We start from the raw sequence: 20,557 nt of genomic DNA on the forward strand, positions 1-20,557 counted from the left end.
AGGGTCAATCACTCGGACTGCTCTCATTTGCAACCCAACTCCCTTTGCTATTATGTCTCAACAGCCACATAAAAACACCAATCCCAGATCAAGGCTAGAGAGCTGTTCTTCATTTATACACCTTGGTGGCTATGCACTTTGGTGAAAAATCTCAAAAACAATGCAGAATCTAGCTATAAATCTAATTTATGGTTTCTCATCTCATTTAGGGCCTCAACTCTCAACACTGCTAATTGAATCCTTTTTTTAAACTTACATAGCTCTTACAATGTGCCTGGTACTGTTCTAGATATGTCTAAATATTAACTCACTTAATCCTCACAGTAGTTCTCTGAGGTAGATACTATTATCGACCCTGTTCTACAGATGAAGAGTTAAGGCACAGAAAGGTTAAGTGACTTGCCCAACACATAATGCTAGTTAGGGATTTAAGTGGTTGAGCTTACTAGCTCTGAACCCTGGCAGTTTGGCCACAGAGTTCAAGTTTTTAACTTTTAATCCATCATACAGATGAAGAAAATGAGATGGAGAGGTTCAGTAATTTGCCCATGGACATCTAGTTATCAAGTGGAAGAACTTGGATTGAACCCTGCCAGACTGTAGATGCCATATGCTAAACCACTACCCGATACCATCTTTTCAGGTCGTAAGCCCCTTGAGAGAATTATATCCAACAGGTTTTGGAGTTCCTGGATTTCTCATCCCATTTGCAGCCAACTAATCTAGACACATAGCCATCTTTCCCCCAGTCTCAGGGTTGATCTCTCCCAGTGTTTAGTCATTTGCTCCAGATTACATTTCTTCTGTTTCTTTCCATCTCTTTCCTGTATCTTCAACCTCTCCATCTTTACTGACTCCTATAATCATACTCAAGTCTCTTCTATCCTAAAAGATCCTACCACCAAAAACTTTGCTTTTGTCAGATCATTCTTCACAGCTCTCTTCCCCGTCTCTGACACTTCTCAGTCAGCCTCCTCAAAACAGCAGTCCTCACTTCCTCACCTTTTGTCTCCCAGTAATTAATCTTCCACACCAATAACTCTTCTAAAGCTGTTGTTGCTAATATCTTTAGTGACATACCAACTGTACAAACCAATGGATCATTTTTAGTCTTTATCATACCTTACCACTATCGTGCTCTTCGCGATCTTTGAAATTCTCTACCTCTTTAAAATCCTTAGGTCCACACTTACACTCCAGTGATTGTTCTCCCATCACTGTTTCTTTTTTTAGATTCATCAACTTTTGGCTCTCTCCTAGAGTTTGAGCCTATGTAGGGTTAAAAACCTGTGATTTTTAAAAATTATTTTTCCCACTTTACATGCTTTTCTTGATGATTTCACAAAAGAAGACAGAAATTTAAGTGCTAGTCAGCTGGCAGTAATCCTATCAGTAGTCATGGCTTTGTTATTCCTTTCTGAAGATCCACTCCTTTCTCTCCCCATCCCTTCTAACATGTGGTCCAAATGGAAGCTAGACGACCCTATCTCTAAATGTAAAGGTGGGCATTTGGCTTTCAAGAAGACAGGTATCATGGAAGTCTGACCCCAAACTCTGCCATTTAGCCAGAAAAATAAGACTAGAGCATAAGCTGGATCTCTAGTTGAGTCATAGTTATGTTAATATATTCCCAATCAAAATTAAGGACACATGGTCTGCTAAAAAATTTCTGTTCCATTTTAGAATGTGAAAAACAATGCGGGAGATATCATGTGGATGCTGAAACATTGGAATCTGCAAGACATTTTAAAGATTTAGGGGTATAACTGGTCCCTGATTTAACAAGATATCTGGCCACTGTAGTCACAGACTTATCTGGAAGATGCTGCAAACCAACCCCTTTTAACAGACATGACATTCTGTGATTATGCTGGGATGATTTAAGGTTTTATAAAACATCTAAATGATAAATTAGTAACACATATAACAATAAAACTTTGCTTACCAACTACTAAAATGCCACTGGCCACTTTGAAAAGAAGAAAATATAAGTTCTTTGTAATATAGACTTAAATTCTGCTTGGATCACACTGCTGTATTCTTACTATGAAGCAAAGAAAAATAAAACAGCATTAGATTGGAAGCTTACAAGTGGCCTCACTGTCTACACAGTGTAACAGTGCAGTAGGACCTAAGGCTGTTTATCTATGTAGAGCATACCAAGATCTATAGAGCAAAGGTACCAGGCATAGTGTAACAGGTTGCTTTAAAGGGACTTAAGATGGACAATTAAGAAAAAATGCAATGCAATGCTGATATGATAAATGAGCTGCTTATTTCCTTCATGAGTTGCAGAAAGCATACTCTTGATTTTTAACAGCTAAAAAAACATAACATCAGTTGTATAGATAATACAGCACATTTGTTGAACCAGACAGTCTTCTAAGGTAAAACCATGCTCAAAATAAAATCTTCTCATCTTAATCCTGAGTATGTCTATATTTTCCTACAGACAAAAGTAATAAACGTTAATATGATATGCAAAAGTAGCAAACTGCAGTGTAATTAGCTATGCCTATGAAAAATAAATTTAGAGCTAGAGAGGCAAGAAACTCAGTTATAGGAACAAGTTGAAAATTACAGTCTTCTTGGAAAATCATTGAAATAAAATTGGTATTACCTTCCAATCACTTATAAATATCTGGATATTCAGGACAATAGTAAGATCACTTAGTAACTGCAGCAAACACTGAACATCTTCTGAAATTAAATACATAAAAATATATACAGAAACATATGGTTTAAATTCAACAGTATACTAAATGCCAATGGTATGCACTTTCTCTCGTCTTACCTCCTTGGCTTTATTTTTCACTGAATTCATTCACTTAAAAACTTACTGAGCTCTTTCTGCTACAGGAATTATTATGCCAAGGATTTAAGTAATAACTCATTTTCTCACACATACAGTTATCATAGCCAAGTCTCAACAGGAAGAATCTTTCCCTCCCAGCTTTTATGACTGGTGGTGGCCTCCATGAATGGTAAAATCCATTCTGGTAAAATCTGTCTGCTGAGTGGCAGCCTAAGGCTGCACCTGTGGAATCCTGGTATTAATTATAAGCCATTTCTTGCTGGAGCGTTCATAAAAGGTCTAAATAAAAAAAGAGCATGCTCTCCATCTGTCCTAAAGCAAATGTCTATAAGCAGAGAATATAAGGAAGGATGTGTTAATTTCTATAAGGAAGGTATAAAGTCCTATAAAACTTAAAAATGGGAGCAATCATTTCCAGCTTCAGAACAAAGTTTTCTGGAACAAGTATATAAATTCTGTTGTTGTTGTTGTAAGTTCCAGTTAGCTAACATACTGTGTAATAGATTCAGGTGTACAAAACAGTGATTCACCACTTCCATACAATACCCGGTGCTCATCACAGCAACTGCACTCATTAATCCTGTTTACCTATTTTAACCATCCCCCCACCAATCTCCCCTTGGTAACCATCAGTTGGTTCTCTATAGTTTACTCTGTTTCTTGGTTTGCATCTCTTTTTTTTCCCCTTTGCTCATTTGTTTTATTTCTTAAACTCCACATAAGTGAAATCATATATTTGTCTTTCTCGGACTGACTTGTTTAGCATAATGCTCTCCAGCTCCATCCGTCACTGCAAATGGCAAGATTTCATTCTTTTTTATGGTTGAGTAATATTCCATCAGCATATATACACCACATCTTGTTTATCTATTCATCAGTTGATGGACATGCAAGCTGTTTCCATAGTTTGGCTATTGTAGATAATGCTGCTATAAACATTAGGGTGCATGTATCCCTCTGAATTCGTGTTTTTGTATTCTTTGGGTAAATACCTAGTAGTGCAATTGCTGAATTTAACTTTTTGAGGAACCTCCATACTGTTTTCCACAGTGGCTGCACCAGTTTGCATTCCTACCAACAGTGTGGGAGGGTACTCTTTTCTCTACATCCTTGCCAACACCTGTTGTTTCTTGTATTGTTTAGTCATTCTGACAGTTGTGAGATGGTATCTCATTGCAGTTTTGATTTATATTTCCCTGATTATGAGTGATGTTGAACATCTTTTCATGTGTTTTTTGGCCATCTATATGTCTTCTTTGGAGAAATGTCTGCTCAGGTCTTCTGCTCCCCTTTTTTTTTTTTGAGAGAGAGGGTGAGAGCACCCACACAAGCAGGGGAAGGGCAGAGAGAAAGAGAAAGAGAGAGAGAGAGAGAGAGAGAGAGAGAGAGAGAGACACTCTCAGGCAGGCTCCACACCCACCTTGGAGCCTGACATGGGGCCTGATCTCTCAGCCACGAGATCATGACTTGAATGGAAATCAACAGTCAGACACTTAAAAAATGGGCTGAAGGGGTGCCTGGGTGGCTCAATTGGTTACTTGGATTATTTATTTTTTTTGGGTGTTCAATTTGATAAGTTGTTTATATATTTTGGATATGAACCTTTATCAGTTACATCATTTGCAAATATCTTCTCCCATTCCGAAGGTTGCCTTTCATTTTGTTGTTTCCTTTGCTGTGTACAAGATTTTTATTTTGATTTAGTCCCAATAGTTTATTTTTGCTTTTGTTTCCTTTGCCTCAGGAGACATATCCAGAAAAAAAATCACTACAGCCGATGTCAAAGAGTGTACTGCCTGTGTTCTCCTCTAGGATTTTAGGGTTTCAGGTCTCACATTTAGCTCTTCAATGCATTTTGAATTTATTTTTGTGTATGGTGTAAGAAAGTGGTTTAGTTTTATTCTTTTGCATGTTGGTGTCCAGTTTTCCCAACACCATCTGTTGAAGAGACTATCTTTTTTCCCATTGGATATTCTTTACTGCTTTGTCGAAGATTTATTGATCATATAGTTGCAGATTCATTCCTGGGTTTTCTATTCTGTCCCATTGATCTATGTGTCTGTTTTGGGCCATTACCATACTGCTTTGATCACTATAGCTTTGTACTATAACTTTAAGTCTGGAATTTTTTTTTTTTTTTTTCATTTGTAAAGAATGGTGGAATACAGACAAATAAGAATGGAAAGAAAGGCCTTTCCAAGAAGAGACAATGGCATTAACAAATAAGTAAAAGGGAAAAGCTCTGAACAAACTTGGAAATTCTATGAACTCCAAGGCAAAGGATCCATGCAAGACAGCAAAGACCTAGAGAAGTGTTTTGGATCTAGACTAGGGAAGGTCTTGAATGTGGAACTCTAAGGAGACTAAACTTCACAAGAGGCCTCAAAGGTTGCTGAGCAAGGGAAAATGCATAATTAGAGTGCTGCTTTAAGGAGATTAATCTGGTCAGACTAATTTTGTTGGGGCGGGGACAGGATGGAAGGGCAAGAAAGTGTGGTGATGGGGGAATCAAAAGATTATTAAGATTGATAAGGGTAGAGGAGAGAAAAGTTCACTGAGTAGACTTAAATGTTATTGAAGAAATAATCATCATCCAGCATGGAGGACCCACTAGATGCTGTGCCTAGCAAAAGGAATATATATAAGGAATATATATATATATATATATATATATATACACACACACACACACACACATATATATACATATATATACATGTATATATATATGTATGTATATATACATATACATATATATGTGTATTTTATATGTATATATACATATACATATATATGTGTATTTTATATATATATATACACATATATATATGTATGTATATGTATATATATAAAATCTCGAATCCACATAAATTCCTACAAGGCATTATTATGAATAACTTACAAATGAGAAAACTAAAGTTTAGTTAGGTCAAATATTTGCCTGGCATCACAAAGTTAGTACAACCAGGCCTAATTGATCCCAACAGTCATGTCCCTTTTGCTTTACCACACTTCCTCTTAGGAAGGGGCCAGTAAATTAAAATGACAAGGATGCTGTTCATGTGACTGCTTATTCTCTAGACACTTGCTTCTCTAGGTTACAGAGTTTCACAGCTTGATGGCATGGGGGTGGCTGAAAAGTTGCCAGCCATTGGAGAAGCCAAAGTTGCCTGTCTACAGAGAAGGATCTTCCTTCACAACCAAGATGGCCAGGTAACTAGTATCCACAGAGGGGCAACCTGGCTCTCTCCCCAGAACTGGCACGGGCTCCACAGTCTGGTTCTTAACATCTCCCTTGAGATTCCACCTTCGTCCTGCACACTTAGCCCCAGCTCAAGACACCTCTTGTCTCTTGCAGAAAATTTATGAACTGGCTACTTAGCCCATTCTCCCCATGGGAGGACAGGAATCTAAATCAGGGATTTGAGTAAACAGCTCCATATCCCTTTTCCATTACATTCTCCTGCTTCCCAAAAGGGGCCCAAGGTAACATAGAGAGTAAAGGGTGGGGCTGAACGAACATAAAGTAGAATAGCCCATGCAGTCTCTGTTCACGAGGAGTATAAGGAAAAGGCCACGAGGAGCCCTTTGGTGTATAAAGTAAATTCTGTTCAATTTTGCTCATTTTAAAGCCTCAACAGCACCCTAATTAAGGTCCTAATTGGAAATGATTCACTTTAATTCAATTAGTGAATTAGAGCCCCTTTAGGAGCTCCTTGGAATAAGGACCCTTTGGAATAAAATTCTCCCTTATCACTTGCAGAAATGGCCCACACAACACTAATTACTTTCACCTCTCCCATCTTCCCACTTTGCACCTCTGCTACTTTTGAAGAAAGTACTCTCGCCATAAATCCCAACAAACCCTAGATAGTGGCCCCTTGGTCATCCATCAGCTTCAGCACTCACCACCTCCCCTCTGCCTGCAGGGCTGTGCACAGGTTGACCTTTTAGCTATAGACTGTGTATAAACAGAACTTCCTACATGCACCTTGGGACTCATGCGTTTAAAGCCCTTATTTTACACAGGGTAATCCTAGTGGCAGTAGCCAAATAGAGACATGGAGATAAATTTACAAGACAGCTTTGCTCCTTCTTCATAATTCATGGAGCCAAACAAGAGTGTAGGAACAGTGACAACAAGGGATGATTTATAATTTCTACTCTGCATGTCACCATGGCAAGATACATATCAGTGGCTTTCATGGAACAAATTTAAAAGTTGCAAGACAGTTATCACGGGTAATGTGTTTTAGAATTTAGCAATTAACGAACAGAGTTTGGAATCAGGCTACCAGGGTTTATATCTTGGCCCTAACACTTGCTAGCTATGTGACCTTGGGTGGGTTATTTAACCTCTTACTATTCTCATCTATAAAATGTGGCTTATATTAGCACAAACCTCATTGGGTTGTGAAGATTAAATAAGCTAACACATGTCAAATCATGCCTGGCACATAGTAAGCATCCAATAAATGTTTGCTAGTTCTACCTCCTCCATCATCATCATGTTTATAATAACCAAAATGATCATAGTCCTATCAGACCAGGGCCCCAAAAGAACTTAAATACTAAACTGATTTTAATACAAATACGAAAATAACATCCAGTGAACTAAAACTTTAAAGAATACTGATATTAGGGGAGCCTGGGTGGCTCAGTCAGTTAAGCGTCTGACTTCAGCTCAGGTCATGATCTCACAGTTCGTGGGTTCAAGCCCCGCATCGGGCTCTATGCTGACAGCTCAGAACCTGGAGCCTGCTTCAGATTCTGTGTCTCCCTCTCTCTCTGTCCCTCCCCCACTCACGCTCTGTCTCTCTTTCTCAAAAATAAACATTTATAAAATAAAAAACAAAAAGAATACTGATATTCACTTATTCATCACCCTTAGAAAACTGGTTAAAAAAAATGGGAAGACCCAATGAAAATTTAATCAGTGAGTAAAAATTTTAGATGACTAAATAGTGAAACTTGGTATGTTGTACTCAAGATTAAATGAGAATATGTGAAGCATTTTGGAAACTACAAAGTGCTATATTACAAAAGGATATTATTATCAGTGAAAATAACAGGTTCCATTTGAAAATGTTCTACTGGGGCGCCTGGGTGGCGCAGTCGGTTAAGCGTCCGACTTCAGCCAGGTCACGATCTCGCGGTCCGTGAGTTCGAGCCCTGCGTCGGGCTCTGGGCTGATGGCTCAGAGCCTGGAGCCTGTTTCCGATTCTGTGTCTCCCTCTCTCTCTGCCCCTCCCCCGTTCATGCTCTGTCTCTCTCTGTCCCAAAAATAAATAAACTTTGAAAAAAAAAAAAAAAAAGAAAATGTTCTACAAGGTGAGATTTGTTATTTTATTTTATGCTTTTAAATGCCTTGATGAAAAATCTGCAACTACTGTCCTAAAGACCTGGACAATAAGCAGTGTAACCTAGGTCATTCATTCAGGGCTCTATCCACAGTGGCATTGCCTGGCACTGTAATGTGTCACCAGCAAAGGAATGCAACCTGCACACTAGTTGGTGTCCTGGCCTAGAGGGCAAGGGATTGAGAAGCAGAAGTTGTGAGAATCCCCATGGGTTAGAAATCAGCTGGCTTAATTCCGCTGTTCAGGAGACAAAGGGGCAGTCAAAAGGCAGTTCCTTAGCCAACCAGAAGTAGGTTCAAGAGATGCAGGGATGACTGTGTGCCATGAAAAAAGAAAGCTGTAGATGAATTTTGATAAACGGTTTAGAGGCCCAACGGAACTTAGATGTCAGGGTGGTGTGAAGATCTTGATATGACCTTGATTCATTCAGGAGGCAGGGAAGTTAAGACAAAGTGCTACGCCTCCGACTTGGAATAAAAGATAGAGTATTGCTAAGAAATGATATATAGGGAAAACAGTAAATGCTCCAGCAGCGTTAAATTAAGTCAAGCTGGAGTCAACGTAGCACCTCTGTGCCTATAAATTACCTCTTTGCATCTAGTGTCTCACATGGGCAGATAAGCTCCCACCCTAAATGAGGAAACTGCTCCTGTGGAAATTCAAGAAGAAGCCTTAGGCCTCATGCTGCAGTCTCTAGAAGGGAAATTCCTGAACCCTGAGTGGTGGAATGGAATCAAGAGCAGAACTGGTTAAATGTTCTTTATGAGGAGGCAAGAGGCCAGGTTGGTTATAATAGTGACTGAGAGAGAATCCATAGAACCATCTTTGTGCAGAAAGATCAGCAGAAGTCAGCTATGTTGAGAAAGAAAGAAGGAAGGAGAGCAGGAAAGAAGGAAAACTGACTACTATTAATTTGAGTACTTGTATAGCCTAAGATAAATAGGGGGCTGGCTCAGTCGGAAGAGCATTCAACTCTAGACCTCAGGATCATGAGTTCGAGCCCCACGTTGGGTGTAGAGATTACTTAAATAAAACTTAAAAAAAAAGATAATAGAACCTATGTTGCATTTTATTGATAAAATACATACATATCAAAGTGAATACTCTCAAAGTACTTCTTTACAGGGTAGCTCCTAAAACATAATTCATCCATTATATGTGGTCATCAGCCAACAAACTTACTCGGACATGTTAGGAAGATGAAGTGTTTCAAATTTCATCATACGACATTGAAGATTGTGTGGCACCATCTCAGGGGCCTCTGTTGGTGGGCGGCAGGTGGGAGGAGTGGGGAGCGGCAGTGAGGTCACACAAGCAGGGCTCCAGCTACTCCTCTATTCCTGAAACAGGAACAGCTCGGCTTTTATGTTTTATCTAACAGGGATTGATGTAAGATTTTATTTGATGAAAAAATACTCATCAAAGTGGAAAAAGCACAGGCAAGGCTGAGTCTGAATCCTGGCACACCCATTTACTAGGCCTGGGAAAGTTATCTAATCTTTCAGAACTTTAGTTTCCTCTTACATGAAATGGGTAGAATAATATTTCCATAATTGTGAGAAGAAAATAAGGTAAAGTGTGTAGAGCACACAACACAGGGCCTTAGCACATAGAAGACGCTAGCTGAATGTTAGTTCCTTTTCTGAAAGACTGGGTTATGGATGTACAAGGCTTAAAAAAAAAACATATGTGTGTGTGTGTGTGTATATATATATATATATACATATATATACATACATATACACACATATATATACACACACACACATATATTTGTGTAAGCCTCTGCAGACACTTCTGTAGCCTGCAGCCATGCAGCAGATATCCCGGCAAAGGATCTCACCCTTACTCTCCTTAGCATTTCCTAGCTGTGGATGTCGTAAGAGTTGCTAGCAAAAATCCTCAGCATTTACTCACTGTTCTTCCTCTATATTTTCATCAGTGACCATCGGTAGTTTTCATTATCTACTCCAATGTATTTTTGAAAATTATTATTTCTAATATGCTAAGTCAGTTCGCAAGGAAAACCAATCTAAAGAGGATTTTAAGCGAATGGAGTCATAAGCTGATTGAACTTGAAAGGGGCTTTAGAGTGGGTCCCGGTAACACCACTGGAGAAAAGCACAGAGAGATGAAGAAGCCCCATCAAACCAGCCCAGTTACTGTTTTACAAAATAATGGCTATGGAAGCTCCTGGTAGCTCTCCAGGCTGATTAGCTCTTGTCGCAAGTTGGACGGACAAGACGTGGCAGAGAAAAGCTAAGGGAAAAGTCACTGGGAATATCACCACATTTGAATCTCATTAAGATCACAGAAACCTACAGTAACAAATATTAATGGAAAAATATGGAATGAAATCCCAATAGTAAATTCTAGCATCTTAATTCCACAATTAATTAGCAGTGTGACATCAGGCAAGTTACTTAACTAAAGTCTGTTTCCTCATGATTTAAAATAAACCTGCCTTAAAGCCTTGTTATGAACAGTATCTCTTCTGTGGTATTCTTGCCAAAATCCACAACCCAATCATGAGAAAACATCAGACAAACCCAAATTCAGAGACATTCCAGAAAATAACTGACCAATTCTCTTCAAAAATGCCAGGGTCATGAAAGACTGAGGAAGTGCCATATATTGGAGGGGACATGACAACTAAATATGGTACCCTGGATTTGATCCTGGACCAGTAAGAGACTCGTGGAAAAACGGGTGAAATTTGAAATAGGTCTTTAGCTACTATTGTACCAAATTAATATCTTGGCTTTAATCACTGTGTCATGATCATGTACAAGGAGGCCTGGTGAAGGGTGTACAGGAATACTAAGTACTACTATTGCAACTTGGTAAATCTGAAATTATTATAAAATGAAAAAATTAAAAAAAAAAAGAACAATTGTTTAAAAAGCCTAGTCGAGGGGCGCCTGGGTGGCTCAGTCGGTTGAGTGTCCGACTTCAGCTCAGGTCATGATCTCACAGTTCAGGGGTGCAAGCCCCGCATCGGGCTCTGTGCTGACAGCTCGGAGCCTGGAGCCTGCTTCGGATTCCGTGTCTCCTTCTCTCTCTGCTCCCCCCTTGCTCACACTGTCTCTCTCTCAAAAATAAAATAAAGATTAAAAAAAAATTAAAAAGCCTAGTCGTGAGAACTAAATACAAGATCACTAATTTAATACATTGCCTTTTTTTTTTTTTTTTTTTTTGTAGGCATGATTCCTTCATCCAATGGCTAAACTCAGTGGCCATTAACTGTAGGAACATTATGTTAACACTGGCCAGACCCAGGTTGGGACAGCTAACAGTGAAGTGTGTTGTTCAACTGCAACAAAATGTGGACGTTTTATACTGAATGATTACAAATATTCTTGCAAAGGACTACTAACCATTAATATTTCACTCTTGGTACAACGCAATCATTCGTTAGTGCTTCAAGAAGTGTGGATTCTGTGTTTGGCCAATGATGACAGGCTTACATTTACCTAATGCCATCAGCATTTAAACATAGCATGTCAAATCTTCATTCCCCGGACTGTGACTACTCTCATCTTGTCAAACTTCAACAGTTTTTTGTGAGGTAACACCTGGCAAAATAAACCTCTTTCACATAAATTGTAGACAGCTCACAATGAGCATGGCTTGAAACACTGTTATTCGTGGTTTCTATGTTTTATTTTAAACTTGAGTCTACCTCTAGCCTTGAGGGGCAAAAACCTGCCTTTGAGATAACTAAAGGTTCCCAATGTCAACCTTATTATTCAAGATTTTGCTTTTTTAAGAAAACAGTAAATCAACCTAGGAATCACAATACTTTATCAGTCATAGTTTCCAACAAAGATCAGCTATGTGCCCCCCCCCCCCCCCACCACCCTGACTTCTGCCTCTCACCTCAGGGAATAACTGTGTAACCAAATAACAAGCAACGTGGCTATTTCATAGATTTGATAGACTCATCCATATGATAAAAATACATTTTCTATTAGACTATACTGTTGCAAAATAATTTCTGTTTTCTACAAAGGTTATGAGATATCATAAAAACGTCTAATCCATCTGGTTTAAGAATCCAATTCTTCCTTCACATATTTCTGCATCTGTTCACAAAAATCTCTTTGACTTCAAAGGAAGCTTTTCAAGAGAAAAAGAAGATACATACAAGAAAAGTGGCCATAAATTTCTAGTAGTCCTTTTCTAAGGCCATTTTAATAATAGCACTGTGGGACAGGTATCTCTTTAGGTCTTTAGAGATCTAAAATATCACAGATGAGATTAACGACTATGCATTCATATGGAGATTTATGCCTTAACACTTTATTATGGGTATAAAAGTGATATATCTTCAATTTAGAACATGTGAAAAATACAGAATGCTTAAAGAAGAAAACTTCAGCCACTTTTAACCCAAATTTAGGAAGACTAAAGCAAAACAAAAATAGTTAAGACTGGTTGTTTCCTTCCAGTCTGTTTGTGTGTGTGTGTATTTATCTAAATATTTATTTACAAACAATATTATAATTATACTATGAATACAATTTTGTATCTTTTCTCAACAGGCCTTTTAAGCCATCATATTTAATGACTAAATGTTACATGTAGGTTTATATTTGAAAAGAAATGCTCCCACTTACACATTTAATTCCTATTAAATGTAATTAATAAGATCATAAAGTAATAAAAGTACTCAAAGATAAATTAAAGGTTTGTAAACACTAATCTGTTCTGGAAGTTCTACATTTTGAAACTATCTAGCTTAGCAGTTGATTAACTTTAACATAACCATATTCATTAATTCCACTAGAACAATAATAGAAGTTTAAGAAATTTTTTCTTTGGGGTGCCTGGGTGGCTCAGTCACTTAAGTGTCTGACTTCAGCTCAGGTTATGATCTCATGGTTGGGAGTTTGAGCCTTGCATCAGGCTCTCTGCAGACAGCACAGAGCCTGCTTTAGACCCTCTGTCCCTCTCTCTCTCTCTCTCTCTCTCTCTCTGCCTCTCCCCTGTTCATGCTCTCTTTCTCTCTCAAAAATAGATAAAAACATTTTATTTTTATTAATTTTTTTAAATGTTTACTTATTTTTGAGACACGGAGACACAGAGCACGAGCAGTGGAGGGGCAGAGAGAGAGGGAGACACAGACCCGAAGCAGGCTCCAGGCTCTGAGCTGTCAGCCCAGAGACCGACGTGGGGCTCAAACTCACAAACCATGAGATCATGACCCGAGCCAAAGTTGGATGCTTAACCCATTGAGACACCCAAGCACCCCTAGATAAAAACATTTTTAAAAAAAGAAAGAATTTTTTTCTTTAGAATTTATAATAATTTAGTGCCCTAGAATTCCCTGGGCAATTAGTGGGCTCTAGCTTGCTTTCCTTTTCTCTTTGATTATCTATTTCTCATGACATCCTCACTTCTTGGGTTTGAAATGAGAGGAAATTTGGGTCTAAGGCTGTTACTTTGGTATCATACGTTTTTTTTTTTGTTTTTTTTTTTTAATTTTTTTTTTTAACGTTTATTTATTTTTGAGACAGGGAGAGACAGAGCATGAACGGGGGAGGGTCAGAGAGAGAGGGAGACACAGAATCGGAAACAGGCTCCAGGCTCTGAGCTGTCAGCACAGAGCCCGACGCGGGGCTCGAACTCACAGAGTGCGAGATCGTGACCTGAGCCGAAGTCGGCCGCTTAACTGACTGAGCCACCCAGGCGCCCCGGTATCATACGTTTTAACACGTTATTAGCTATAAAATAGTAATCAGCCTATTCTGGTTCTGCAAAATCAAACCCTCCAACTTCAAAGAGAGGGGTATTTAATGGATTTACCTAATTATGAATCAATTCTTACCTAACACTGCTGCCTGAAATTTAAAATAACATTTAAGTAGCTGTTTTGCTCCAGTATATCCTTGATCCTTAAAAGAATCTTGTGAGGCCCATATCAATGAAGAAAACTTAAGTAAAGAACATTAGTTTATGGGATGACTACTCAAATCTTGGTTTTCATAATTCATCTAATTGCTTTACTTTGGCTTCATAATTTTGGAGCCATAGATTTTCCAAAGCTTTGAAGAACATTAACGTGTCAATGGGTCCAACCCTTCCTCCACCCATTTTGCTAAAGAAAAAAAATCCAGTGAGATTTGTCTTGTCGTGTCATACAGCTAGCAAGTGGCAGACAAATCCCTTGGACTTTGATTTCTTAATTTCAAGTCTAATGCTCTTTCAATATACCAGTTACCACGGAAAATCCACACCTATGCATTATGACAACGAATACACAAGGCTGCCAAGAAATCATCTCATCACAGAATCTCAAGTTTCTCCCTACTTCCCCACAGATACGTCCCAAGAGATGTACAGCAAAGCGCCTACCACCGAGAGATTGCACTTGGAACTCATTTAGTAAACGTCTGGATGAGTGAAGTAAATAACTGAACGAGTGAAAGGGGTATATATATGCGGCGTATATTCACAGACACTGACGGGGTGGGTTGAACCGCATCCACACTCTCAGCACGACACAGTAATGGTAACAGCAGTGCTGCCGGGCGCAGGACAGGACGATGCACTTTGGCAACGGGCTGTAATTCCTTCCCAGAGCCTGCAAGATACAAGTCTACTTGGGGAATGAGGAGGAACCAGAGAGGAAGACGCACCGACACTTGACACTGAAGTGCCGCACGGCCAGAAGGAGGACGTCAAGTGGCTGCTCCGATTTAAAAATATCGCCCAATTCCTCACAAGACCTCCTCTCTGATTTCTGCGCTGGCCCCTCAGCTTGCTGTTAGGGAAAGGAGGGTGAAACAGTAATAGAAAGAATAGAAAGAGGGGACCTTGAGAAGGCGGGCAGCCTGGGAAAGACCTGCCCTGGGGTGTGATGACTTCACGCGGGACTCCGCTTCCTCGTTGCCCGGCAACAGCTGCAGGCCAACGTTCTACGAAGGCCCAGGGGGCAGGCGGAAGCGCGCTCCTCCCATCAGGGCGCCTGACATCATCGCACATCCTTGCAACGTCGCCACGTTCCGAGTAGGAGGGCAGTCTTAAGCGAGTCGATATTAGGAGAGAACCGTCTCGGTGCTCTCCAGAGTAAACAGGAAGAGCGAAGCAAACGGAGGGAAGGGAGACGGGAAGGATCTAGAGGGATGGGAAGCTGGCGGGAGAAAGACCGGCTTTGGTTACCTGGGGAGCGTGAACAGCTTCGGGTCCTTTATGAAGTGCCCGGATGAAGCTCCAGCACCCACGCGCCTTCCGTATTGAGCGCATCGCCATCTTGAGAGGGGCGGAGCCGTCTTGGCTTGTGTGACGTCTGCTCAGAGAGCCAGTCCCAGCTGCCTTGCTTGCTGCGCATGCGCGCATGTATCCGGGCGTGCCGCGGTGCCGCTGCTTTCGGGACTCGGGTGTTTGCAGAGCAGGTGGGGACAGGAACGGGGTGGGGCTTGGCGTTAGTGTTTCCGCTAGAGTTTAGTCTTTGTGTAGGCTTCATGGTGGGAGAATTTCCTCCCGCGACAGTAGTAGCAGCGTTTTAGACTGGAAGAAAGCCCATAAATTGCCTTTCGGATCCTAGCCATCCAGAGGCATCTTTTAAGAAGTTTCTCTCGGAATGGGGCCTTCCCAATCCTGTTAGAGCGCAGTAAGTGGTCCTTTGAGACTTAATGTGGCCTCATTAATTCATTCCATCTACAAACGTTTGTTAAACCCTGCCATCTGCTAGGTACCGAAGGTGCAAAGACATCTGTCTTATGCGGCCTGATGGGTAGCAGGTAAATAAACGATGCACTGGTGTGTTATGAAGCAAACACTCAAGATTGCGGAAGAGGGGTAGTTAAGATTGTGGCGCCTGAGCCTGGTCCAGGGAAGGCTTCAGAAGGTGATACTGATAGAAGAAATTGTTTGTGTTTGGGTTAAATTCTGAGAATTAACACAGTGCTCCTGCTTCTGCTAATGCGCTCAAAGAGCTCCCAGATGGTAAAGAACTTATCAGTATAAATATAACAGGAAGAGATTTGTCAGAGTTTTATGTGTTTTCTTGTGTTTATCCATTGAACAAGTACTGACAATTACCACATTTCCATAGGGAGAGGTACGAGATGAATAAGGATGCCTGTACTCTTAAAGCAGCTGAAATCTTAACAGGTTAAAACAAAATAGAACCATTCATTACAATCTCTTAATAGTGGTACAAAGTACTGGTGGAAATTCAAGCATAATTGGAGTAATGTAGAAATAAGCAGAGAAGGAATCGGAGGGATAAAAGCAAAAAAAAAAAAAAAAAAAAAAAAAAATCCGAAGGAAATCAAGACTTATTCTTGTACAAATCAGTTGAAGCTTGCTTTTGTCTCTTAAATTTGAGGTGTGTGCAGTAGTTCCAAATGTGATGACTATTCAATAGGTCAGGGGCTCAGGAGAGAGGTCCAAACTGCAAAACAGATAGTAGTTGAAAGTAAGGAAGTCTGAGACCACCAGGTAGTCTGTGGAATAGAAGCGGTCAGATGATGGAAATTAAAAGGACTAGTCAAAATGTAATTAAAACCCTCAAAATGTGGTATTACTCAACCCCAGGAAAGACTTTGCCAGTGGAAGTGATGATTGATCATTATAAAGGTATATAGTAGTGGGTCATCTGGGTGGCTCAGTCAGTTAAGTGTTCAGCTCTTGACTTCAGTACAGGTCATGATCTCGCCATTCGTGAGTTCGAGCTCCGCATTAGGCTCTTTGCTGTCAGCACAGAGTCCACTTCAGATCCTCTCTCCCCCTCTCTCGTTGTCCCTTCCTCACTCTTTCTCTCTCTCTCTCTTAAAAATAAGTAAACATTTAAAAAAAGTAAACATGCAGTTTTAGAAATGTTTTGTACTTGTATATACAGCAAAGCATTAAAATACAGTTTTTTACCGATATGTTATTAATTAGATTAAATGACCCTAGGAATTAGTAAGATTGGACTTGTGACATCTTCAGCCCTCTGGATTGTGCGATAAAGCCTAGCAATAAGATGAGGGTTACAATAGAAAGCTGTCCAAGGCCTGTCCACTTTATCTCCTCAAGCAGTATTTTTAGTCTTTTATCTACAAAAACTCACGTGGCTGATAATATTTCCACGGGAGATATTTCCAAGGCATACTCCCACTGAAGAAGGTGTATGGGAACACAGTGTAACAACTTCAATATCTGTATTTTTTTAATATTAATTTATTTTGAGAGGGCACGCAAGCAAGGGGGGGTCGTATCTGTATTTTTTAAACAAGTTATTTTCAAACTTAGAAGTAATTGCTTCCCACCACAGAGGTGACCGGTGACTCTTGAGTGTCACTCAGCCAGCCAGGTTGCCCCTTGAGCAAGGACTGTGTTTTATGTTTCTTACATTTCCCCGTGCATCCAGTACGCTACCTTGCACAGAGAAGGCACATCTTTTATATCTAAATTTTATTTTGACCAAGTATGTAACTAATTGTCAGAGGTTGGTATGTTTTTAATAGCCAGGAGGGACAGCTGATAGCGGAAAAGACACTGGATTTATTTAAAGCAAGTTAGTTTCGTCTGTTGTACTTTTTTTACATGGCGTTCTGAAATCTTTGGCGTTGGGAAAGGATCATGAAAAAGCTCACCATTGTCTAAGCCCACTGCCTTCTGCTCTTCTAAGAAGTGTAATATATTCAGCCTATTTTAATGAGTATTTTAAATGTTAATCCTGAGTCTTCAGGAAAAGGTATGTTATTCAGCGTACCGTTTAATGAACAATTGTGTAATACACTTTTGAAATGTTTCTGTACAAAGTGATTAACATTTTAAAAGTTTGTATACTGCAGGGTTAGTTTGGTTACCTGAGAAGTTCACTTCATGGAATATTTCATTGTCCAACAGTGTTGTTTAAATGAAGCATCGCTGTATTTATTGGCAATATTTCACACTGCTCTCATTTGGTAAGCCGAATAACTTTAATAAAATGAGATCTAAATGTTGTACTTAAAGCTTACCTCAAATATACTTAGAATTAAAAATTTGTATAGTCCTGTGCTTGTGGCATACACTGTGTGTCTGCAGCTGTCCATGCATACTATTTTGGATACTTGTTTAAAATTTGATTTCTCATCAACACTTTTATAGTACGTCCTGGTAATTTTGCTCTTTCCTTAACATTCCCTGCAAATCCCATCTTGCTTGAAACAATAGATTAAAACCAGACTGGCAGTTGGGGAACGCTTTCTATTGCAACCATGTGTGTCAGAAGAAAGGATTAGGTTTCCTTGTCCAAGAACATCAAGGGGAACCTCCACCTCTGCAGACACACCTTTATTCCTCAGTAATGGAGAGTTTATATCTAGTTAGATTTAAATGGGATAAGGAAAGAGTTTAAATCCACTTTCAGCTCTAGTAGTATAATCAGCCCTCAAGTCTCAAAGTATCCAATTTTGTCTCTCTAATTTAATTCTAAGTGTCAGGTTGGTATTAGATGCTGATCAAGGTAATGGAGAGTTGCCCTACACATTTATTCACTTAAAGAAGAATTTTGCAGACTGCAAAGACTAGATGGCATCTGTGTTCAAAACTTACTTAAAGCACAATCCATTCACCTCTGGCTTTTCCTTTATATTAAATATGTTTTTCAAATATAGAAGAAGAGATTCCACAGTGAAGGTAAATCTTCCTCTTCATAATTTGGGGTACAGCCATGCTATCTTAGGCTGGACTCATTCTGAGGATCTAAATCAAAGTGAGGCAGAGTCCGCCTTTGAATGAGATCACTTCATCAGAGTGTCATCAAAGTATGCGGGAAACCATAATAATGACGGGGAGATAATTTCTTCCCCTCCCCCCACCTTTGGCTTAATCATCTAGTTCTAGCCCTCATTTCATAGTGATGAAAGTCATCCAAAGATATTAAGTACTTTGACAAAAATCACACAACCAATAAGGTGCAGGATAGACAAGTGCTCTACAGTAACAGACACCACTGTAAAGCTGAAGTAGCTGAGGCAGGACTGATGCAAGGGCAAGGTTTCATCTAACGGCACATATTTGTGTCATGCTTCCAAGTCAGAGCAACTCAACGGCTAATTTTTAAAGGGTTGATGCGCTCGTCTCTCCTCCCCTAACATTAAAAGATGCTGTTTTTCCCTAGTAGCTTTTGGGGAAGTGTACATTATACCATCTTTGTATGAGGGTCATAGTCAGAAGGCCCATCTGGTCTTTGGAAAAAGAGACTTAGAGGTTTAAAGGAGGCATTACTATCACTTTTCCCCCCAGAAGATGCCATCTAGCAAAATTAAGGGAGAGACTTAGTGATGTGAATAGCAAAACAGAATTTTTCTCAGAGCACCTTTTCCTTAAAATTAAGGGCCAAGGCCATAGCTTTTTCCAGATTCAACTTCTTAAGGACTTAGCTACTCCACAATAATGAAAACATTTGGGAGTGGGAGAAGGTGGGAGGGGTGGAGAGAGTCAAAGCTAGGAAGTGAATGATTTGCATGCCTCAGTCTTCAGACAAATGACTCCATTGCTTGTAGAGTCCTTAGCGTGGGATCCCAGGAATAGGATATGGGGCTGGTGCAGACCTGGGGATTCCTGTTCATATTTAATAGTTTCTCTCTATACTTTTTTTGTAAATGGCTGTTTCTTTTTTTTTTTTTAATGAAATTTATTGTCAGATTGGTTTCCATACAACACCCAGTGCTCATCCCAACAGGTACCCTCCTCAATGCCCATCACCCACTTTCCCCTCCCTCCCACCCCCCATCAACCCTCAGTTTATTCTCAGTTTTTAAGAGTCTCTTATGGTTTGGCTCCCTCCCTCTCTAACTTTTTTCAAATGCTTTCTAAAGTATTTTGAAGATGTTTTCATTTCAGCCTAAATGGCTGTTTCAACATCAGAGTACAAGTCTTCAAAGAAGAGACTTGCCCCCTTGACTATGGATCCAGAATGGGGCAAATAATTTTCTGGAAATATAAAAGACAACTTTCAATATTCTCTATCTCCATTGTTCACCCTCAGTCTTAGGAGAAGATGTTCCGTGGAAGAAATGGAGCTTAGAAATTAGCAAATTAAAGTTTTAAAAGAGCATTTTACTTTGTTGTCTCCCTCTGCATGCCATAGCTGCTCCAAATGGTATGGCCCCGAAGACAAGATCTTTATGTTATCTGCACACTTGTTCTGTTTTTATTTTTTTTAATTAAAAAAATTTTTTTTTAATTTTTGAGACAGAGACAGAGCATGAGCAGGGGAGGGGCAGAGAGAGAGGGAGATACAGAATCCGAAGCAGGCTCCAGGCTCCAGGCTCCGAGCTGTCAGCACAGAGCCCGATGCGGTGCTCGAACTCACAGACTGAGATCATGACCCAAGCTGAAGTTGGACGTTCAACCGACTGAGCCACCCAGGTGCCCCTGTATTTTTAAATCACTCCCA

The 20,557-nt window shown here is 39.8% G+C and overlaps 1 protein-coding gene and 1 long non-coding RNA gene across 10 annotated transcripts in view; one reads left to right on the forward strand and one right to left on the reverse strand.

Annotated features, from left to right (window-relative positions):
• The window catches only part of WARS2 (tryptophanyl tRNA synthetase 2, mitochondrial), a 97,766-nt gene extending 82,331 nt beyond the window's left edge, over positions 1-15,435 (reverse strand). For 3 of the 6 annotated variants that reach the window (XM_045478831.1, XM_045478830.1, XM_045478827.1), the window contains exon 1: positions 15,340-15,430. In XM_045478831.1, coding sequence (XP_045334787.1) covers positions 15,340-15,429 — 90 coding nt within the window. In that variant the 5' untranslated portion in view covers position 15,430. Of the gene's footprint in view, positions 1-14,993; positions 15,066-15,339 lie in introns of those variants that run through there. The other 3 variants (XM_045478829.1, XM_045478828.1, XM_045478832.1) reach the window with 3 other exon arrangements.
• A 2-nt stretch (positions 15,436-15,437) lies between these two features.
• Positions 15,438-20,557, forward strand: part of LOC123598556 — a 115,414-nt gene continuing 110,294 nt past the window's right edge. For all 4 annotated transcript variants that reach the window (XR_006712688.1, XR_006712687.1, XR_006712686.1 and 1 more), the window contains exon 1: positions 15,438-15,790. This is a non-coding gene — a long non-coding RNA (uncharacterized LOC123598556). The remainder of the gene's footprint in view (positions 15,791-20,557) is intronic.

This window comes from Leopardus geoffroyi, chromosome C1, assembly GCF_018350155.1.
Source record: "Leopardus geoffroyi isolate Oge1 chromosome C1, O.geoffroyi_Oge1_pat1.0, whole genome shotgun sequence".
Taxonomy (NCBI): Eukaryota; Metazoa; Chordata; class Mammalia; order Carnivora; family Felidae; genus Leopardus; species Leopardus geoffroyi.